Genomic DNA, 14,917 nt, shown 5'->3' on the forward strand with positions numbered 1-14,917 from the left:
GCTCGGCAACCCTTACCCAGAACAAACATTGACGAGCAGAGCACGGTGCATTTGGGTTTCTAACCCGACGGGGCCGCACAGGGTTGTTGGAGTCATGGGGTTGTTAATGACATCGTCGACGTTTTGAGTTACCCCAAACATGTAGGCCATCTGGGGAACATTCTCTGGGAACTGCTCCGTGTTATACTGCGCGCACCGCATTGGACAGGGCAAGGTAAAGGCTGACTATCGGGTTGTAAGATGCAAGCTAGCAAGCTGCGCAGGAAAGTGGACAAAAAATTAGCCACAGTGGAGTGTGGTACAGACGAAGTCTGGGGTCTCCGAACTCCTTGCATTGTAGAAGCTGCATTAACTCCATCTCTGACGGGGAGTCCGGAGGGGTTCGAGGAGAGTAATGTCTTACTGTAAATCTAACGGGCACAGGAACGAGCACAACAGCACATACCACATGGCTATGGGGAACTTGATGAGTGGCCCAAAGTTGTGTCTTGCTGCAAGGGATGTCGGATGGTTGCCATTTTTGGGCGCTAGTTGCACGCCATGTCCCTTTTCACACACCACATGGCTGCTCCGACGCCGGTCGAACTGGACCTTCACCTGAGGAAGAGATATTATCGTGGGCTCTTGTGCCGATAGGCTGCTGTTCTGGGATGCACCCAGGGTCCTCCGCCAACACCCTTGCTCGACCCATTCCCTGGAACCTAACGAAGCCGCGTTGATGCCAAAAAGGGGAACAGGATCGACGCTAATTAGCTGTTGTCAATCGCTGTGCAATAATTGGATGGGCGAAGCACAGAGCTAAATGATTGCCTTCATTCAGCTTGACTTGACACAGTTGTGGACGGCCGTCGTATCGAGGCACAAATTTGGCTTCTCGAGGGTTGACTAAAGGTATCTTTCGACGAAGTCGCTGTGAAAGATGCTAGAGCGATGTGACCCAAGAAAATAGCCGACAGTCCGTGTATCGTGTTGGTGCCGTTGCAGCTTCCAAACTGTTGGCTGGACAGGGAACCATCGTTTTGGATGTTGGCATACTCGCCAGTGAGGATACAACGGGCGGGGTTGTTATCTCTTAAAAACCATCCAAATTGTACTGAGCAGTGTCACGAGGAGGCTGGGAATTTGCTTCTCAACAAGAGGATCCAACGAACTGACTCCAAGCGCCTAAATTATGAGAAATTGTACACTAAAAGCTGCCATCTAGTCATATGCCCCCAAATCCACTGCACGCTATGAAGCAAGTATTAAATGTGACTAAAGATACTGTCGTTCATATTCCCTCCTTCCCACCAGCGCGTATCCCGACTGCTGCCAATACTTGGCCGAGGGTCATGATATACAAGGTCTGTCATACTATCAAATTGAGAAGGATCCGCATATAACCATGGAGTCGTGTTGAAAGTAAGGCTATCGGCCTGCTCGGCTGATAGTTCATTAAAGACGGTTTCCCTTGTAGAGCTTGGCGACGAATTGACGGTCCCCTTGAAGGGCAGTGTTGGCGCGTCTTGACCACCGTCAGCTGTATTGACTGTGATTTCAGGCGACGTTGCCACGATGATATCGAGTGTAGTGGCCTCATCTTCATCTTCGCGAGCGACAGTAAGAGCTAGAGATGGGTCCAACAATCCAGTATGCGAAAACTCGCGCGAGTCAGCCGTACAATTAAATTGCAAAATATTCCACATTAAGGGTACACTGAGGTAAATCCTGGATGGCATCCAATCTTCTACATCATTTGATTCGGAGCCAGCGGCTATCCGAGTCATTTTATCTAGATTCCGGTCCTGGTGTGATGATTAGACTCAGCTTCAGTGAAACTCCGTGCGAGTAAGGAGAAATACATACCAATGCCCGACAAGCCGGGGAAAAGGGAATGAAACCTTTCAAAAACCTCCTACACTTTGCGAAATCTGCGTTGGATTTGTGTTTTAACTTGGCAGCGGCTGCGCAACAGTAGTAAAGGTGCACTGTGGCTGCAATGGCTGCGATATGCCCAAAAAATGGATCAGTCAGATGTACCTGCTTATCCAACACCATATCGATCATGCGGACAATCCAGGTAGAGTGAATGAGAGCCAGCTCCGAAGATCTCCTCCAGAATGTATTGGGAATAGCCAGGTTTGGATTGTGTTGTGCTCCGACGATGTAGAGAAATGGATGATTGAGAACCGTGGGAATGGCATGGTATGTGAATTGTTCCTTGAGCCACGTTGCCCAGTAGTCGCGGTTCATCTTTAGATCCTCCATCTTTCGCTCATAAAATTTGACAGAGTCATACCTATGACACATAGGAATTCTGTTCTCGGCCTCCATGAAATCGGATAACACGGTAGCATACATGGAGTCCCTTCTCCAAGGTTCTCGAAATATACCTTGAGCACAGTCGGATACGTATTTGCGCACCCGACTCCACACCCATCCCAAATGAACGCTAGTGTTCCAAATTCCGGGTTCACTCGGTATTGTATGACCAAGGTCGTCGATGGGTAGAGGGGGGACTTTTGGGTCTGGCTCCATGGGATGCCGGTGGTCAGCACTGTTGGAGCCATATGATTGCCGCCATATTTCTGTTGGAGCACTGAGCACTCCGGTCTGGCGACCATGATATTGGTCCAGGACCTGCAGACTCCAAAAGACTCTCTTTTTGCGCTGTGACGTAATATCATCCATGGTATAACCGGCGTCAATATCCAGCATGGCAGAGCGGCAAAGCTGAAGGGCTAACCCCAGGTGAAACTGACCCAGGTGCACATTTCCATCTACACCAAGACAAATTAGCAATAGACGGGGTTTGCATTGACCGGGGGCTTCATCCTACCTATGAATGATGAATATGAGAGAAGGCAAAGACTCTCTATTGTAGGCAGGCCAACGGAGCCATTTGCTATGCGTATCATGATCATACTTCTCGCATTATCGCCATAGACCTGCAACTCGTCACCCTTTCGAGAAAAGCGAGAAGTCACAGCCAAGATGCTGCAAGCTAGCTCGTCAGTAAGGGAACTGATGTCTCTGACCTCATCTCGCTCAAAGCACCAAATAGGCTGTCGATGGCAAAACTCGAAGTAGAGTCGGATTCCTAGAGCAATGTCGGAATGGCCGGGCCGGAGTTGCGATACCTCGTTTGCGAACGGGTTTGGCAAAGGCTGCTGGCTGCTAAAGGGAAACGCATTCTGGTTCTCGCGGGCTGGCGGGGTTGCTGAATGTGACTTTTCGGAAAAGTTGGAAACATCGTCGGAGGCTTGTTCTTGGCTAGAAGACTGGCTTGGCCTTTGGGAACCTGGTCAGAAGGTCTGAAAGTGATATTATGGGCGTCGTCTGTACAACCTCCCGGTTAAGAGGAGATCTAATTTCTCTTCCAGGTGTGCCAATCTCTCCTCCTGTAGACAAAAAAGCAAAATGTCAGAGCTGCTTTCCAAGTATCTCTTAGAGGACGGTCATGCCATGACATACCGATCGGCCACTTCGAGAGGCCTTCACTACCGGCGGATAAGAGCAGGGCTGCTTGAGGCGAACACAGCTCGAACAGGCCGGCTTCTCGGCAGGGCATCGGGTTTTCTTTCGCCTGTTGCTCACAGAGTCAGTCATGGATGGACGGATACGTTGGAGGCTGGAGTCGCAGAAGCGACAGACCTGCATGTGAGGCAGGCATGATGTGATCTCCGTCTTCCACGAGATGCAGTTCCAAATGTCTCTTCTGGTGGTGTCATTATGTTTGCCAAACAAACCTTGGCTTGCCGACCACGACACCGGAAAAAAGTGAGTTGAGATGGACTCCCAACTCGACACGACGATTGATCAGTGAAAAGATAACCAGACCACCACATCAATATGCCGTGGCTTATCGCCACGCTCTTTTATGGGGGGGTAAACAGTGAACACTCTTGGAGTGAATACGTATTTGGCGTGTCTCAGTCAGGTTAAATGTGCGGGGGTGAGATACCAAGCCTAGAACGTTGGGCCGATAAAGGAGGCGCCACTTTGACCTGCGAGAAACCACGAGATGGTAAAGTTTGGACACCAATTCATTCACTGAATTGTCAATCCCTGTCACCAGACTTGTTCTGCCGCCAGGTCCGGGGCATGCTTTGGCCTGATGTGTGCATGTTGTGTTGGACTACGCACGCACATCACCATGACATTCATTATCAGGGCGCCGCTCGGCAACAGGTGCAGCAACGACGAGGGAGGGGGCGTGTGAATAGTTCGACATCGAACCTGATGGATTCATGTTGACCCATTTGAACTTGGCGCTTGGCGTAGTCTTCCCTTACGTGTGCCGCTGAAGCCGTTTTTCTTACCAAACCCTCGACAGTTCGGGTTTCACAATGCATGGGAGAGGGAAGATTTAAAAAATTAGAAAAAAATAATAATACTGTAATAATAAGTGAAAATTAATGAAGCGTCATACTGTATTAGGTGTTCGTATTGCAACATCCCGTACCCGGTTTATGTTAGGTAACAGTCATGCTCATGGTGACGCATTGATCGATCAGTCTCCAAGTGGTGTCTGGCGTGTTCGGACCAAATTGGCCGTTCTCGATTACTACCCTACCCTCCCCCCCCAAAATATAACTAACAATTTAACTTGCCAATTACGGTGGACGGCAACGCAAGACAAGCATTGATCGACAGATAAAAGTCAAGTTATTAGTTGCTCAAGATCTCGACGCCATCGCGGAGACAACGAATGATACCTGTCTATGCAACATTCTCTCTTCTCCCGCACCAAAAGATTTGTGATGGAAGGTCTTTTCGAAGCATATTTTGGCTAAGAGAATGACTTGTAGCAAATAAAATCAAGTCTTCATTAACGCTAAGTTAAAAATTACGACAAAAGAACACAAGCAAACATTCTGTCTAAGAGCTACCAGTCAGTCTATTACACCTCAACAGCCACCCGGTTGATTTTGCAGCAATCCACGGCTGAGCAGAAGTTGACATCTTTCTCTGCCGCTACCGCACTCTTGGGCAGCGTTTGACGTGCTGGCCATACCTCCTCTCCCACTTCCGTTTCCAGCTGGTGGTGCTCCGTCAACAGCTCTCGCACCAACTTTTGGAAGTACAACGGGCCCTTCTCCATCTTGGGATGCATCTCGCCATTGATAAACACGCCAGTGTTGATATTTTTCTGCGCATTAGCGCAAAGAACCTTGTCCTCCGACATGATTCGCTTGTACATGTCATCAATAAGTTTGAAATCCTCATCACTTGAATTCTTGTTTCTGTAGACCTCATACTTCATAATCGCCTTGCCAGGGCTAAGAGGTACAAATCTCTGCATGAAGAAAAAGTGTGGTCTGTAAATGTCCGTGTTAGCCTTGAAAGCTTGTCAAACAGCGCGAGTATTTGGACAGACTTACGAAACGTTCATTGACGCATTGGGGAAAAAGTAAGTGCTGGCGACGTTGAGGCCACGTGCGATCTGCTCTGGCTTTGGGTTTCCAAAGTGTTGAATGTGACACCCCTTGGTCTCGACATAATACGAGTTTAGGTCTGCTATCGTCGGAATGTCGGGGTGTGTTGTCTTGCAATGATAACACTCGTTATAGTTATCGGCCAAAATCTTCCAGTTGTAATCTCCCTCCATCTCCCAGGAGTGGTCGAAGACGTAGTCGTCGAAGTTGTAATTATTAAATCGGGGTTGCTCGTCCACCCCGTCAAAATCTTGCTCCCAAGAGATTTCAGGGACTGCATTGGCGTCCATATTCACCCAGATAAATCCATTCTTGTCAACATGGACGTGAAGCGGAAACAACCCATTCTTAGACTTGTCGAAGTCCTCCATGTCTTGATATCCTGGTGCCTTTGCCAACTTTCCATTGAGACCGTAAGACCACCCATGATACTTGCAGGCCAATACACTGTTGTGACCGGTTTCCTTGGTCACAATTGGAAAGGCTCGATGCCTGCAGACATTATGGAAGGCATTGATGTTGTCTTGTCGATCCTTGGTAATAATAAACTGATATCCAGCCACATCATATCGCAACCAGTCACCCTGGTTGGCAAGTCTAATCTTGTGTGTAGTAAGCAACCACTTTTTGGAAAAGATTGCTCGTCGTTCAAGCTCATAAAGCTCTGGCGAAGTGTACCAACTGGCGGGTAAGGCGCGAATGGGGTTTTTACCCTCTTCAAGCTCATCCACTGTCGAATTACCCCCGAAGCCAAAGTAGCCTTTCAAGAAGGATGGTGCCATTTCAAGTTAAGAAGGGTATGAAAAGCAAAAGATGTCAAGGTATTAATAGATAGGCGTGATCTAAATTTGACAAAGCCTTATCGCTGTAAGGGAGGATACATGGAAAACTGAACGGCGGCATCTTGGCCAGCTTGATATAAGAAATTCTATTGTCTTTAACACACCAACGCCTGGCCACAATGCCATTATCGGTCGTTCTGGAACACAAGGGACTGGCAGATATGCCGACGGGCAAGATATACCGATTGCGGCCACGTGATCGGCTGCAACACCGACGGCTTGTTCTGGCGTCCACGTGATCGGTACCGCAAAAGAAGGTCACGATGACCAGGAACAGCGACATCGCATTCCCTTTTCCTGACCAACGCAAAACATGTCTTGATAGGCGATACTGCAATGTAACCTGTTACGTACACAATGCGCACGCCTGCGAATTCCTTGTTGTTGCGGCAATCTATCCAAATTGATGAGTCCTGTCTCTCAAGTCTGGTGCAGAGTAACTTCAAATGTTCGCTTCAGGCAGTTGAGCAAGTCGAACATGAATTGTTTTTGGTTGAGCGCACCCTGGGACATTGACGCATAAATTGGCTGTACAGGGGCGATACAACATTCGGCAGGGCGGAATACTTTACTTGCTTTCAGCTTCAGTGCGGCTGTTCCACATACTGTGCTGCCAGTTGTGAATCAAAGCTCAGCTCTTTAGGATCACTCAGCTTCATGGACCTGCAAGAGGATTGGCCAGAATCGTACGACTGACGCAGCACCACGTTTTTCCACTACTGGGACCCAATTGACTTTAGTGTGAGCCTCGGATGGCATGGCTCAAGACATCTCGTTTGTGGTCAAAATTGTGCAGACCACAGTTGCTGTGTCCGGTCTAAATCCAAGCGTCAAGTCCAAAATACCCGCAAAACCACCAGACAAAAAAATGGCGAGTGGCCTTGTTCAGAGACCGCTTGACCTCACCTCACACAGAGTCGGTTTCTGTCGGTCGTTTCAATGTTTCTTTTGGCCGGTTGTAGTATGGTTAGGCGGGGGCTGATTCAATGGCTGTAATGCAAAACGCCGCAGAACAGCTTGCCCACTGATATATGAGGGATTCGGTGCCACCAAAGTCTCTTTTATGCCAAATCTATGCGATGCGACAAAAGTAAGGCCAGCCACTATTATTTGCTACTACCTCAATTCCAACCGTCACTCGTACGACGGCGTTGTTCTCTCATCACGATTGGCCATGTATGATTGGAATGAGAGAAAGACCAGTCTGGACCGCAGACAATAAACTTTGTCATTTCCATTCTGTCATGTGAATGGCAGGCGGGATGGCAATATTATAGATGCAGCTGTTTCAGCTAATAGATCTGACAGCCCCTTGGGTATTCCTATATATAAGAGCTGGGAGGCACTGTAAGCCAGGTTGGGGAGTCCGTCCTCCATCGTGTTCTGATTCTAATCGTCACTGTATACACGCTACGAAACGGCTCCTGTCCATAAATCATTACCAAGATGGCGCACGGCGGTTTGCGATACAGTGCAGCCTTCTGCCACTTCATGATCTTTGCGTCCTCTGTTATCGTTACCGGAATAGTGTCATACTACCTCAACAAATACAGATTCCGAGGGTCTCACATAGTGTACCAGGAAGTCGTGGTGCGTATTGAATCTTATTCCGAACCATGATATGAGTTGGTAACCAACCGCCGAACTGTAGGCAGTAGTGACGATGCCAATTTATCTAATTGCCATGATTTCGCCTCTTTTTAGTAGCTACGAAGGTTACTTCTTGCCTGTCAACTTCATATTCTCGTACTTGTGGCTCACGTCATTCATCTTCTCCGCCACGGACTGGAGTGGTGTTCTTTGTCGTGAGGCACCCCTGGGCAAGTGTTCGCTGAAGAGAACTGTAGAGTCGTTCAACTTTATTGCGTTGTGAGTTTACAGTCGTTCTACTCCCCGTGGCAAGAGCGGTCACTGATGCCTAATTAAATAGCTTCTTCTTGGTTTGTAATATTGTAATCGAAGCATTCCTCATGAGGGCCTTTCACAGATCCCGGCGCGAGAGCAACGTTGTAACAAAAGAACGACCGAGTACAACTGGAACCAGAAATTCGGAGACAAGCGCGACCTATATTACACCAGGCCAGAATGGGGCTACACCAGCTACTCATGTTTAGTCGCCTCTATTATCTATGTGCCAAGGTATTTGGTATTCAGAAGGTTCAAAGAATGACCACTTAGGATGATGCAATTACATTGCGTATGAAGGATCTTGTTGTGCTTTACACACTCAAATGAACTGTTTTAGTATAATAATGCCTAATAATTGCTCTAGTACAACTAATAGCTAAAGTAAATAAAGAGTTGCTTTGTCCAGCAGTGCCCTAATGGGGCTGGTGTTGCCATATGTTATGTGCCAATTGGCCATCGAACCATGAGATGTTCCATCTCCGTGATTCCAAAATATTTTGTCTGGAGATCTGCGAACTGCGACTGCCCAGATTCCTGTTCGACGCGACAGACCTCTTTTGCCCATGCCTCGTTGTCGATAACTCTACTTGCAAGATCCTTAAATCCTAGCCGAAGATACAAACTATGCGATTCTCGACTAGAAACGATAAATGTCGGAATCGACACTCGGTCAGCTGCTGATATAGCGGCCTCCATCAACTGCTTGCCAATTCCCTGTCGTTGGTGGGATGGATCAATCATCAAGTGATACACATCTTCGATGCTAGTTAGTGGATGGCAGAAAGGATTGGAAATTGGAATGGGGAGTGTGAAATTATGTGTACGTACATGCATGCTCCCGGTCCTTCGATTCAACTTTGTAACGCTCACTTAGCGGCGCCTCTGTGTTCTGTAGGCGTTGCCAAACTTCCTTTAAATGCTCTTTCGGAGCAAAGGGAGATGGTGCGGGATGATCGTGTTGCGGTATTTCAGACGCAGCTGGTGGTTCTATTGAAGTAGGAATGGGTGTTTCAATGTGATATCTCACAAAGCCAAGGACTTCCGATCCATCTCCAGTCGTGGCAACCAAGAATACTGCTTTTGGATTCGACAATGCTTGTGCGGTGATTTTGGGTAGTGTGTGGCGGGGGTGAACCGCGAGGAATGCGGCGTAGAAATCGTGATAGAGCTCCAAAGCAGCGTAGTGGATGCGAGCAATTGCGTCAACATCTGCCTTCACGGCCGGACGGACTACGATGTCGTCTCTTTGTGCCATGGCGCGATGCGTCGGCAATTGAGCAATTGACAGTATAGAGTCTGGTCTAGATACAGCTGATGGATATCTGTACAGTCTTCTCAACGGTGAACTCCGAATGCATTTGTACTCGCCCCTGTTCTAACCGTCTACTAAGCAAAGAAGGTTGGAACGAGACTTGAGTAAAACTTAGTTGAAATGCTGGCCCGGTGGGTGACTCATGGCGGCCAAAAGAGTAACTATGGGGAAGCCAACCTAGACCGGTCAAATCTGCTGTGGACTGGTTGGTTTCTCCCGCAGGCAACTGGAACACCAAAAGAACTCGTGATGCAACAGGGAACATCTGCGCTTTTTCTTGTCATGTTGCCTCGGCATTGTACACATTCAGACGCAACTTGACTATGTAGTATGGTAAGTGCGTATTGTTGTTTAGGTAGTACGATAATGCCTTTCCTCTTAGTACAGGCAGCAATCAATAGTTGCCATTGGATGGCAGTTTCGGCATGCCCTTGGCTGCCGCTTGGCCTGGGACTTGACAAAGGTGGTGGAAGATTGATCAAAATGCCTGGGTCTGGTTACTTTGGGAAGTTTGGGGAACACTTAAACACTAGTTGCCCCATCCTTCATCTAATAGTGCTTTGACGCCAACTGTGTCAACCGTTTATTGGCTCAACAGGTCTATGTCTGGCCAAGGCGTGGCATGCCTGCGTCTTCAACCCTCCGCCGGTAGGTTCCCCGCGAACTATGCGCAACCCGCATTTCATTATTTTGTCGACCCGGGAATATACCGGCCCTGATGCTATCGTGTCTGGTATTTAATACCGGGCGGGCTGTAGGATCTGGAGGAATTTCTGATCTCATTTTATTCCTAGAGAGTGTCGAATATAAAATTCTTGTTTCCAAGCAATACACTTACGAAAATCAAAAAGGCGTACAAGTATGGGTTCAACACCTGCCAATCCTGAGACAGTCCCGTGGGGTCGACGGGTCGCCGCAAAGCAACAGGCATGTCGTGAGGCAATCCCCAACGCTTGGCGGCTGGACCAAAGTCTACTTGATACGCTGCGGAAGCCATTGGACAAGTCCAAAAATAACATGATTCAACTGAATATCATTGAACGATCGGGAATTCTTTCTGAACGGGACTTGGAGATCACAGAACGGTACAACGTAGCCGAGCTCTTACAGTGTCTGTCATCCGGGCAGATTACGGCATTAGAGGCTACCGTGGCGTTTTCGAAGCGTGCTGCCCTAGCACAACAACTGGTATGGAGTCTCTAAAGTACCACTTCAGGTATACTGCAACTACATGCTGAATTTCCTAGACAAATTGTCTTACAGAGACATATTTTCCAGCTGCTCAGAAGCGGGCAAGGGAGTTAGACGCACTGAGAGAACAGGGGAAGCTAGCTGGTCCATTGCATGGTCTCCCAATAAGTATAAAAGACAGCTTTCAAATCCAGGGCTCCCAAGCAACCATTGGCATGGTTGCGTATTTGGACCAGATTTCTTCCTCTAATTCCAGTTTGGTGGATATCCTGATTAAGCTAGGTGCTGTGCTTTATTGCAAGACAAACGTGCCCCAGACCTTAATGGTACGTACTCAGTGCAATTGCGGGTTTTGGGCGGGAACAACTCGAGGCGTTCTCTGCAAAAGTTCTTACACGTCATCTCTTTCTATTAGACTGCCGACTCAGATAATAATGTGTTTGGGCGAACCTTGAACCCGTGGAACACGGCTTTGGGGGCTGGCGGTTCAAGTGGCGGCGAAGGTGCTCTTGTTGCAATGCGAGGAGCACCGATTGGTGTAGGCACAGACGTTGGAGGTGAGTCTCTGGATTCAAGATATCAAACTTACTCATGCAAAGATTATTCCAAGTTGACCCTTTGCTCCTAGGCTCTGTGAGAATTCCGGCCTTGTGCTGTGGCACATATGGTTTCCGCCCGACGGCTGGTCGAATTCCATATGGAGGACAAAGAGGCTGCGCCAACCCTGGATTTCGTCCAATACTTCCATGTGCCGGACCCCTTACAAATGATGTTGATTCCCTTGCAACTTTCATGAAGGCTGTCTTATCGGCCAATCCGAGACAGCACGACTCTACAGTTATTGATGTGCCATGGAGAGAAGTCGAAAGCCTGAGTGGGCGAAAGTTGCGACTGGGACTGCTGGCTGAGGATCCAAGATTTCCTCTGCATCCACCCGTCAGAGCAGCGATCAACGAAGCAGTCCATCTTTTAGAAGCACAAGGTCATGAAATAATAAAACTTGGTCCAAGCGAGTGCCGCATTGATCAGGCCGGCCAGGTTTCGTGGAGCCTTTTTTCCCTTGACGACACAGCCAGTCGTCATGTTCAGGCCGCGGGGGAACCAAGTATACCATCCCGTGTTCGACTTCAACAAGCAGTCTACGAAATGGGCATGGAATATGTTGCGGAGATCCATGGGCTGGACTCTCTACAGAAATTTGCTGCATTAAATGTGAAGCGTGCAGATATTACCGATGGTTGGAACAAGCTATGGCTGAGGCATCGACTTGACGCAGTAGTAGGGCCAGGTGCTCAAAACTCTGCGGTTGAACACGACGAATTTGGGGTGCCGGCGTACACGGTATTCCTGAACCTCTTGGATGCAAGTAGTTTCTTGGACTGCGATGAACATCGTATGTGTATCTGGGGGCCGCAACTTTGCTAACTCCAAGTAGTATCCTGCTTGCGTCATTCCGTTTGGAACGGTTTCTGGAGTCGATGCGGACTTCGAGGTTGAGCTAGGGCAAACTGCACCACCATGTAAGTGGGATCAACAACCAAAACACAATAACAACAACAGCTTGGTTCATGGCGCCGGGGAAAGCTAACAAGTACTGCGTGACCAATAGACAATGCAGAGATGCTAGCCGGAGCACCACTATCCATTCAAGTTTTTACGTCGGCAATGCGCGACGAAGAGTGTCTGGATATTGCTAAGATTATTGACCAGTGTTTGCAACAGGGTAATCACCATAAGAAGCAATTTTAGTTTGCCAATAACTGCCTGGTTGGCCGTGTTGGCTGAAGTACCATTGCACCTGATGGCTTTTTCTTAGTATTCACAGAGTCAACGAGCCTGCCAACGCCAAAACATTATTTAGGAATAAATTGATAGATTTTTCTCTTTTTGCCAACAATGCGCACCTGCTTCCAACATTGTTTTCTGAAGAAATAGATGACAGGGCCCTCAAATGTTGGGCACTCGGTTACAAGTAGGCTCCGCAACACTGGGCTAATGCAATCCCAGATCGGTCTGGTCTGGTCAATTGAACTCAAATTGGTCCCACCATTTTGACCATCTGGGAGGAGGTGGAGGGGAACATTGAGGCTGGTTGGATCAAACTGGAAATGGATTCCTCAGATCTTCCCCGGATCTTCGGATACTTGACCCCTTCACATGGTCGTTGGTCTGGTGCCTTCAACCTCCAACCCCAAGCTTCCACATGAGATGCCATCATGATTCATGAGTCTCAGCTTCCAAGGTCGTGCGATCGATGCCATTCGCTAAAGGAGCGATGTCGTCGCGCAAACAGCATAAATTCGTGTGAGCGATGCACCCGCCTTCGACTTACTTGCACGTCAAATCGACCCTTCAAGCGACCAGGTCGCCGGCCACAGCCGTATCATATCCAAGGAGCACGCCGGCAGCGTGGATCGGAGTCACTAGACCCTGCCGTTGACATTAGCGAAGACCGCAAAGGGGACATTCTTGCCATATTCAACATACCCGAAAAGCTTTCCGAGGAAGAAGCTTGGCTTGTCCACCGTACTCTTGCGAACAATTCCTTCATTGAGCAGTTCCTTCTGGGCCCAAGCTTCTGCAACGCACATCGGAAGTCTTTATTTAGCCAACTATGCAAGGCACCAGCCCTGCTACAAGACGCCTATGTCGCTTGTGTGTTGTCTGTGCCGTATCCTGGTGAGGACCCATCTGGAACTCTCACAGAACAAAGGCTGGACAGCAGCTACAGACGGGCATCTGCGGCATTGGCAAAGTTGAGGACCCTCAAAGTAGAGAATGCAAGTGATGTGTCTTCGTGTTTAGCCCTCGGTGGATCTATCCTCACGTTCGTCCTGCGCTTTGGCGGCAAGGACTCGCTCGCCATCTGCAGCCGCGTGCTCGGTCTCATCAGACCGGTGTACGAGTCACACACCAACAAGCTTCCCGATGCCGACCTTGGCTTTCTAGCCTGTGTCGTCATGTGTGAGACTACAGAATGTTTGCTGCAAACCGAACTGCCTACGCTAAGGTTCCGCCCACAGCCTTTGGAATCTTCAGAGTACGTTGACCGCTATGTTGGATTGTGTGGTACACTATTACCGCATTTGCAGGAGCTCTGCCATCTAAGCTTTGCCATGTTTCACAGTACACAGGCAAAGGAAGAAGTGATGGGCGAGCTACAGAAGCTGAAGACAACTATAGAGGCTTGGAGACCAATTGTACCCCCAAACTTCACTGAAAGCTACACAACATCTGAAGTTACCAATATTCTGTGTCAGACACACGTTATGCAGCTAGCTGCTCTTCTAATTTTACACCGGATGCAACATCCCTTTGGCACGGAGCAAATCGCGGCCCTATCCATGGCACATACAATTCTGCGGCAACTAGAGGTTGCCAAAATGGTCGCGGGCCGAACCCCAAGGTGCATCGACTTTGCCTTGATGGCTGCCTGTCTAGAGGTTTCGGATGGAAGAGAAAGAAGTGACCAGCTGCGCAGCGCTTCGTCCATAGCCGTATACTCACCAAGGTTCATTCAACGATCCGAAACATTTATATCTGCCGTCTGGGAGGCACGCAGCTTGAAGCAATCCCCAATATATTGGTACCATTTGGGACTTGTCACAAAACATGTGAACGTGGCCGAGTTGTCAGCAATTTGAGTAATGCTTCCCTTTCACCGGCATGAGAGCAGTGTGGAATGGATTTTCCACCAAAGGAATTAGTATTGGCTTGTAGAAGGCATTCATGCTGTGCAGAAAATGCTACAGCTTCTCACTTCTTGAGGCGCGAAGCTTCTTGGTAATTTTGCGACTCGGCTGGTTGTAACGTTGTCTCTCGTCGGCCATTGCGGGCTGGTGGACCAAAATCTCTTCTATATCACGGCACTCATATCCGAATGCCAGCCCAATTCTCGTCTAGCGGAACAATCGCAACCCTTGATCTCAAGGCCGGATGTTGTGTCGGGATACTCAGTGATAATGTTAGTCCATTCATGAGATGCGTGGATAATGTTCAAGCTGAGCACTTCATCCTCAATTATGGGTAGCGTGGGCTTGGTTCTCCTCCCCCTTCCCACCTTTAACTGCATATTGCGGTTAGCCCGAGTTCCTCTTAGAAGGTGGCCACAAGACCAACCTCGGCCAACACCGGTGAATACGGAAGAGGTCAGTCATGACTAGGATTCCCCAGCTTTGCATGCGGTTAAACCAGAAGTTAGGCGGCAATTCGCAGAGCGGATGGCGTTCTTTACCTTGGTCAAATAG

The 14,917-nt window shown here is 48.6% G+C and overlaps 7 protein-coding genes across 7 annotated transcripts; 3 read left to right on the plus strand and 4 right to left on the minus strand.

Annotated features, from left to right (window-relative positions):
• Positions 1–12: 12 nt before the first annotated feature.
• On the minus strand, positions 13–201 carry VFPPC_16353 (hypothetical protein; the record flags this gene model as incomplete). The annotated part of the gene is made up of 1 exon (XM_018294106.1): positions 13–201. One exon carries the CDS (start codon positions 199–201, stop codon positions 13–15), a length of 189 nt encoding a protein of 62 aa, XP_018142833.1.
• Positions 202–1,244: 1,043 nt separating this feature from the next.
• VFPPC_10842 (fungal specific transcription factor) lies at positions 1,245–3,588 on the minus strand (the record flags this gene model as incomplete). Its single annotated transcript, XM_018289149.1, has 5 exons — positions 1,245–1,784; positions 1,846–2,759; positions 2,819–3,270; positions 3,325–3,380; positions 3,454–3,588. 5 exons carry the CDS (start codon positions 3,586–3,588, stop codon positions 1,245–1,247), a joined length of 2,097 nt encoding a protein of 698 aa, XP_018142834.1.
• Positions 3,589–4,882: 1,294 nt separating this feature from the next.
• VFPPC_10843 (ring hydroxylating alpha subunit (catalytic domain) domain-containing protein) lies at positions 4,883–6,199 on the minus strand (the record flags this gene model as incomplete). The annotated part of the gene is made up of 2 exons (XM_018289150.1): positions 4,883–5,300; positions 5,364–6,199. 2 exons carry the CDS (start codon positions 6,197–6,199, stop codon positions 4,883–4,885), a joined length of 1,254 nt encoding a protein of 417 aa, XP_018142835.1.
• A 1,337-nt stretch (positions 6,200–7,536) lies between these two features.
• Positions 7,537–8,207, plus strand: VFPPC_16354 (hypothetical protein; the record flags this gene model as incomplete). The annotated part of the gene is made up of 3 exons (XM_018294107.1): positions 7,537–7,851; positions 7,911–8,123; positions 8,190–8,207. The coding sequence occupies 3 exons, from the start codon at positions 7,537–7,539 to the stop codon at positions 8,205–8,207; spliced, it is 546 nt and encodes a 181-aa protein (XP_018142836.1).
• A 398-nt stretch (positions 8,208–8,605) lies between these two features.
• VFPPC_10844 (acetyltransferase (GNAT) family domain-containing protein) lies at positions 8,606–9,422 on the minus strand (the record flags this gene model as incomplete). The annotated part of the gene is made up of 2 exons (XM_018289151.1): positions 8,606–8,922; positions 8,996–9,422. 2 exons carry the CDS (start codon positions 9,420–9,422, stop codon positions 8,606–8,608), a joined length of 744 nt encoding a protein of 247 aa, XP_018142837.1.
• A 918-nt stretch (positions 9,423–10,340) lies between these two features.
• Positions 10,341–12,419, plus strand: VFPPC_10845 (fatty-acid amide hydrolase; the record flags this gene model as incomplete). The annotated part of the gene is made up of 6 exons (XM_018289152.1): positions 10,341–10,667; positions 10,727–10,996; positions 11,086–11,227; positions 11,299–12,011; positions 12,106–12,190; positions 12,280–12,419. The coding sequence occupies 6 exons, from the start codon at positions 10,341–10,343 to the stop codon at positions 12,417–12,419; spliced, it is 1,677 nt and encodes a 558-aa protein (XP_018142838.1).
• Positions 12,420–12,886: 467 nt separating this feature from the next.
• On the plus strand, positions 12,887–14,314 carry VFPPC_10846 (amidase; the record flags this gene model as incomplete). Its single annotated transcript, XM_018289153.1, has 1 exon — positions 12,887–14,314. The coding sequence occupies one exon, from the start codon at positions 12,887–12,889 to the stop codon at positions 14,312–14,314; it is 1,428 nt and encodes a 475-aa protein (XP_018142839.1).
• Positions 14,315–14,917: the final 603 nt, after the last annotated feature.

Source organism: Pochonia chlamydosporia, chromosome 5 (assembly GCF_001653235.2).
Source record: "Pochonia chlamydosporia 170 chromosome 5, whole genome shotgun sequence".
Classification (NCBI taxonomy): Eukaryota; Fungi; Ascomycota; class Sordariomycetes; order Hypocreales; family Clavicipitaceae; genus Pochonia; species Pochonia chlamydosporia.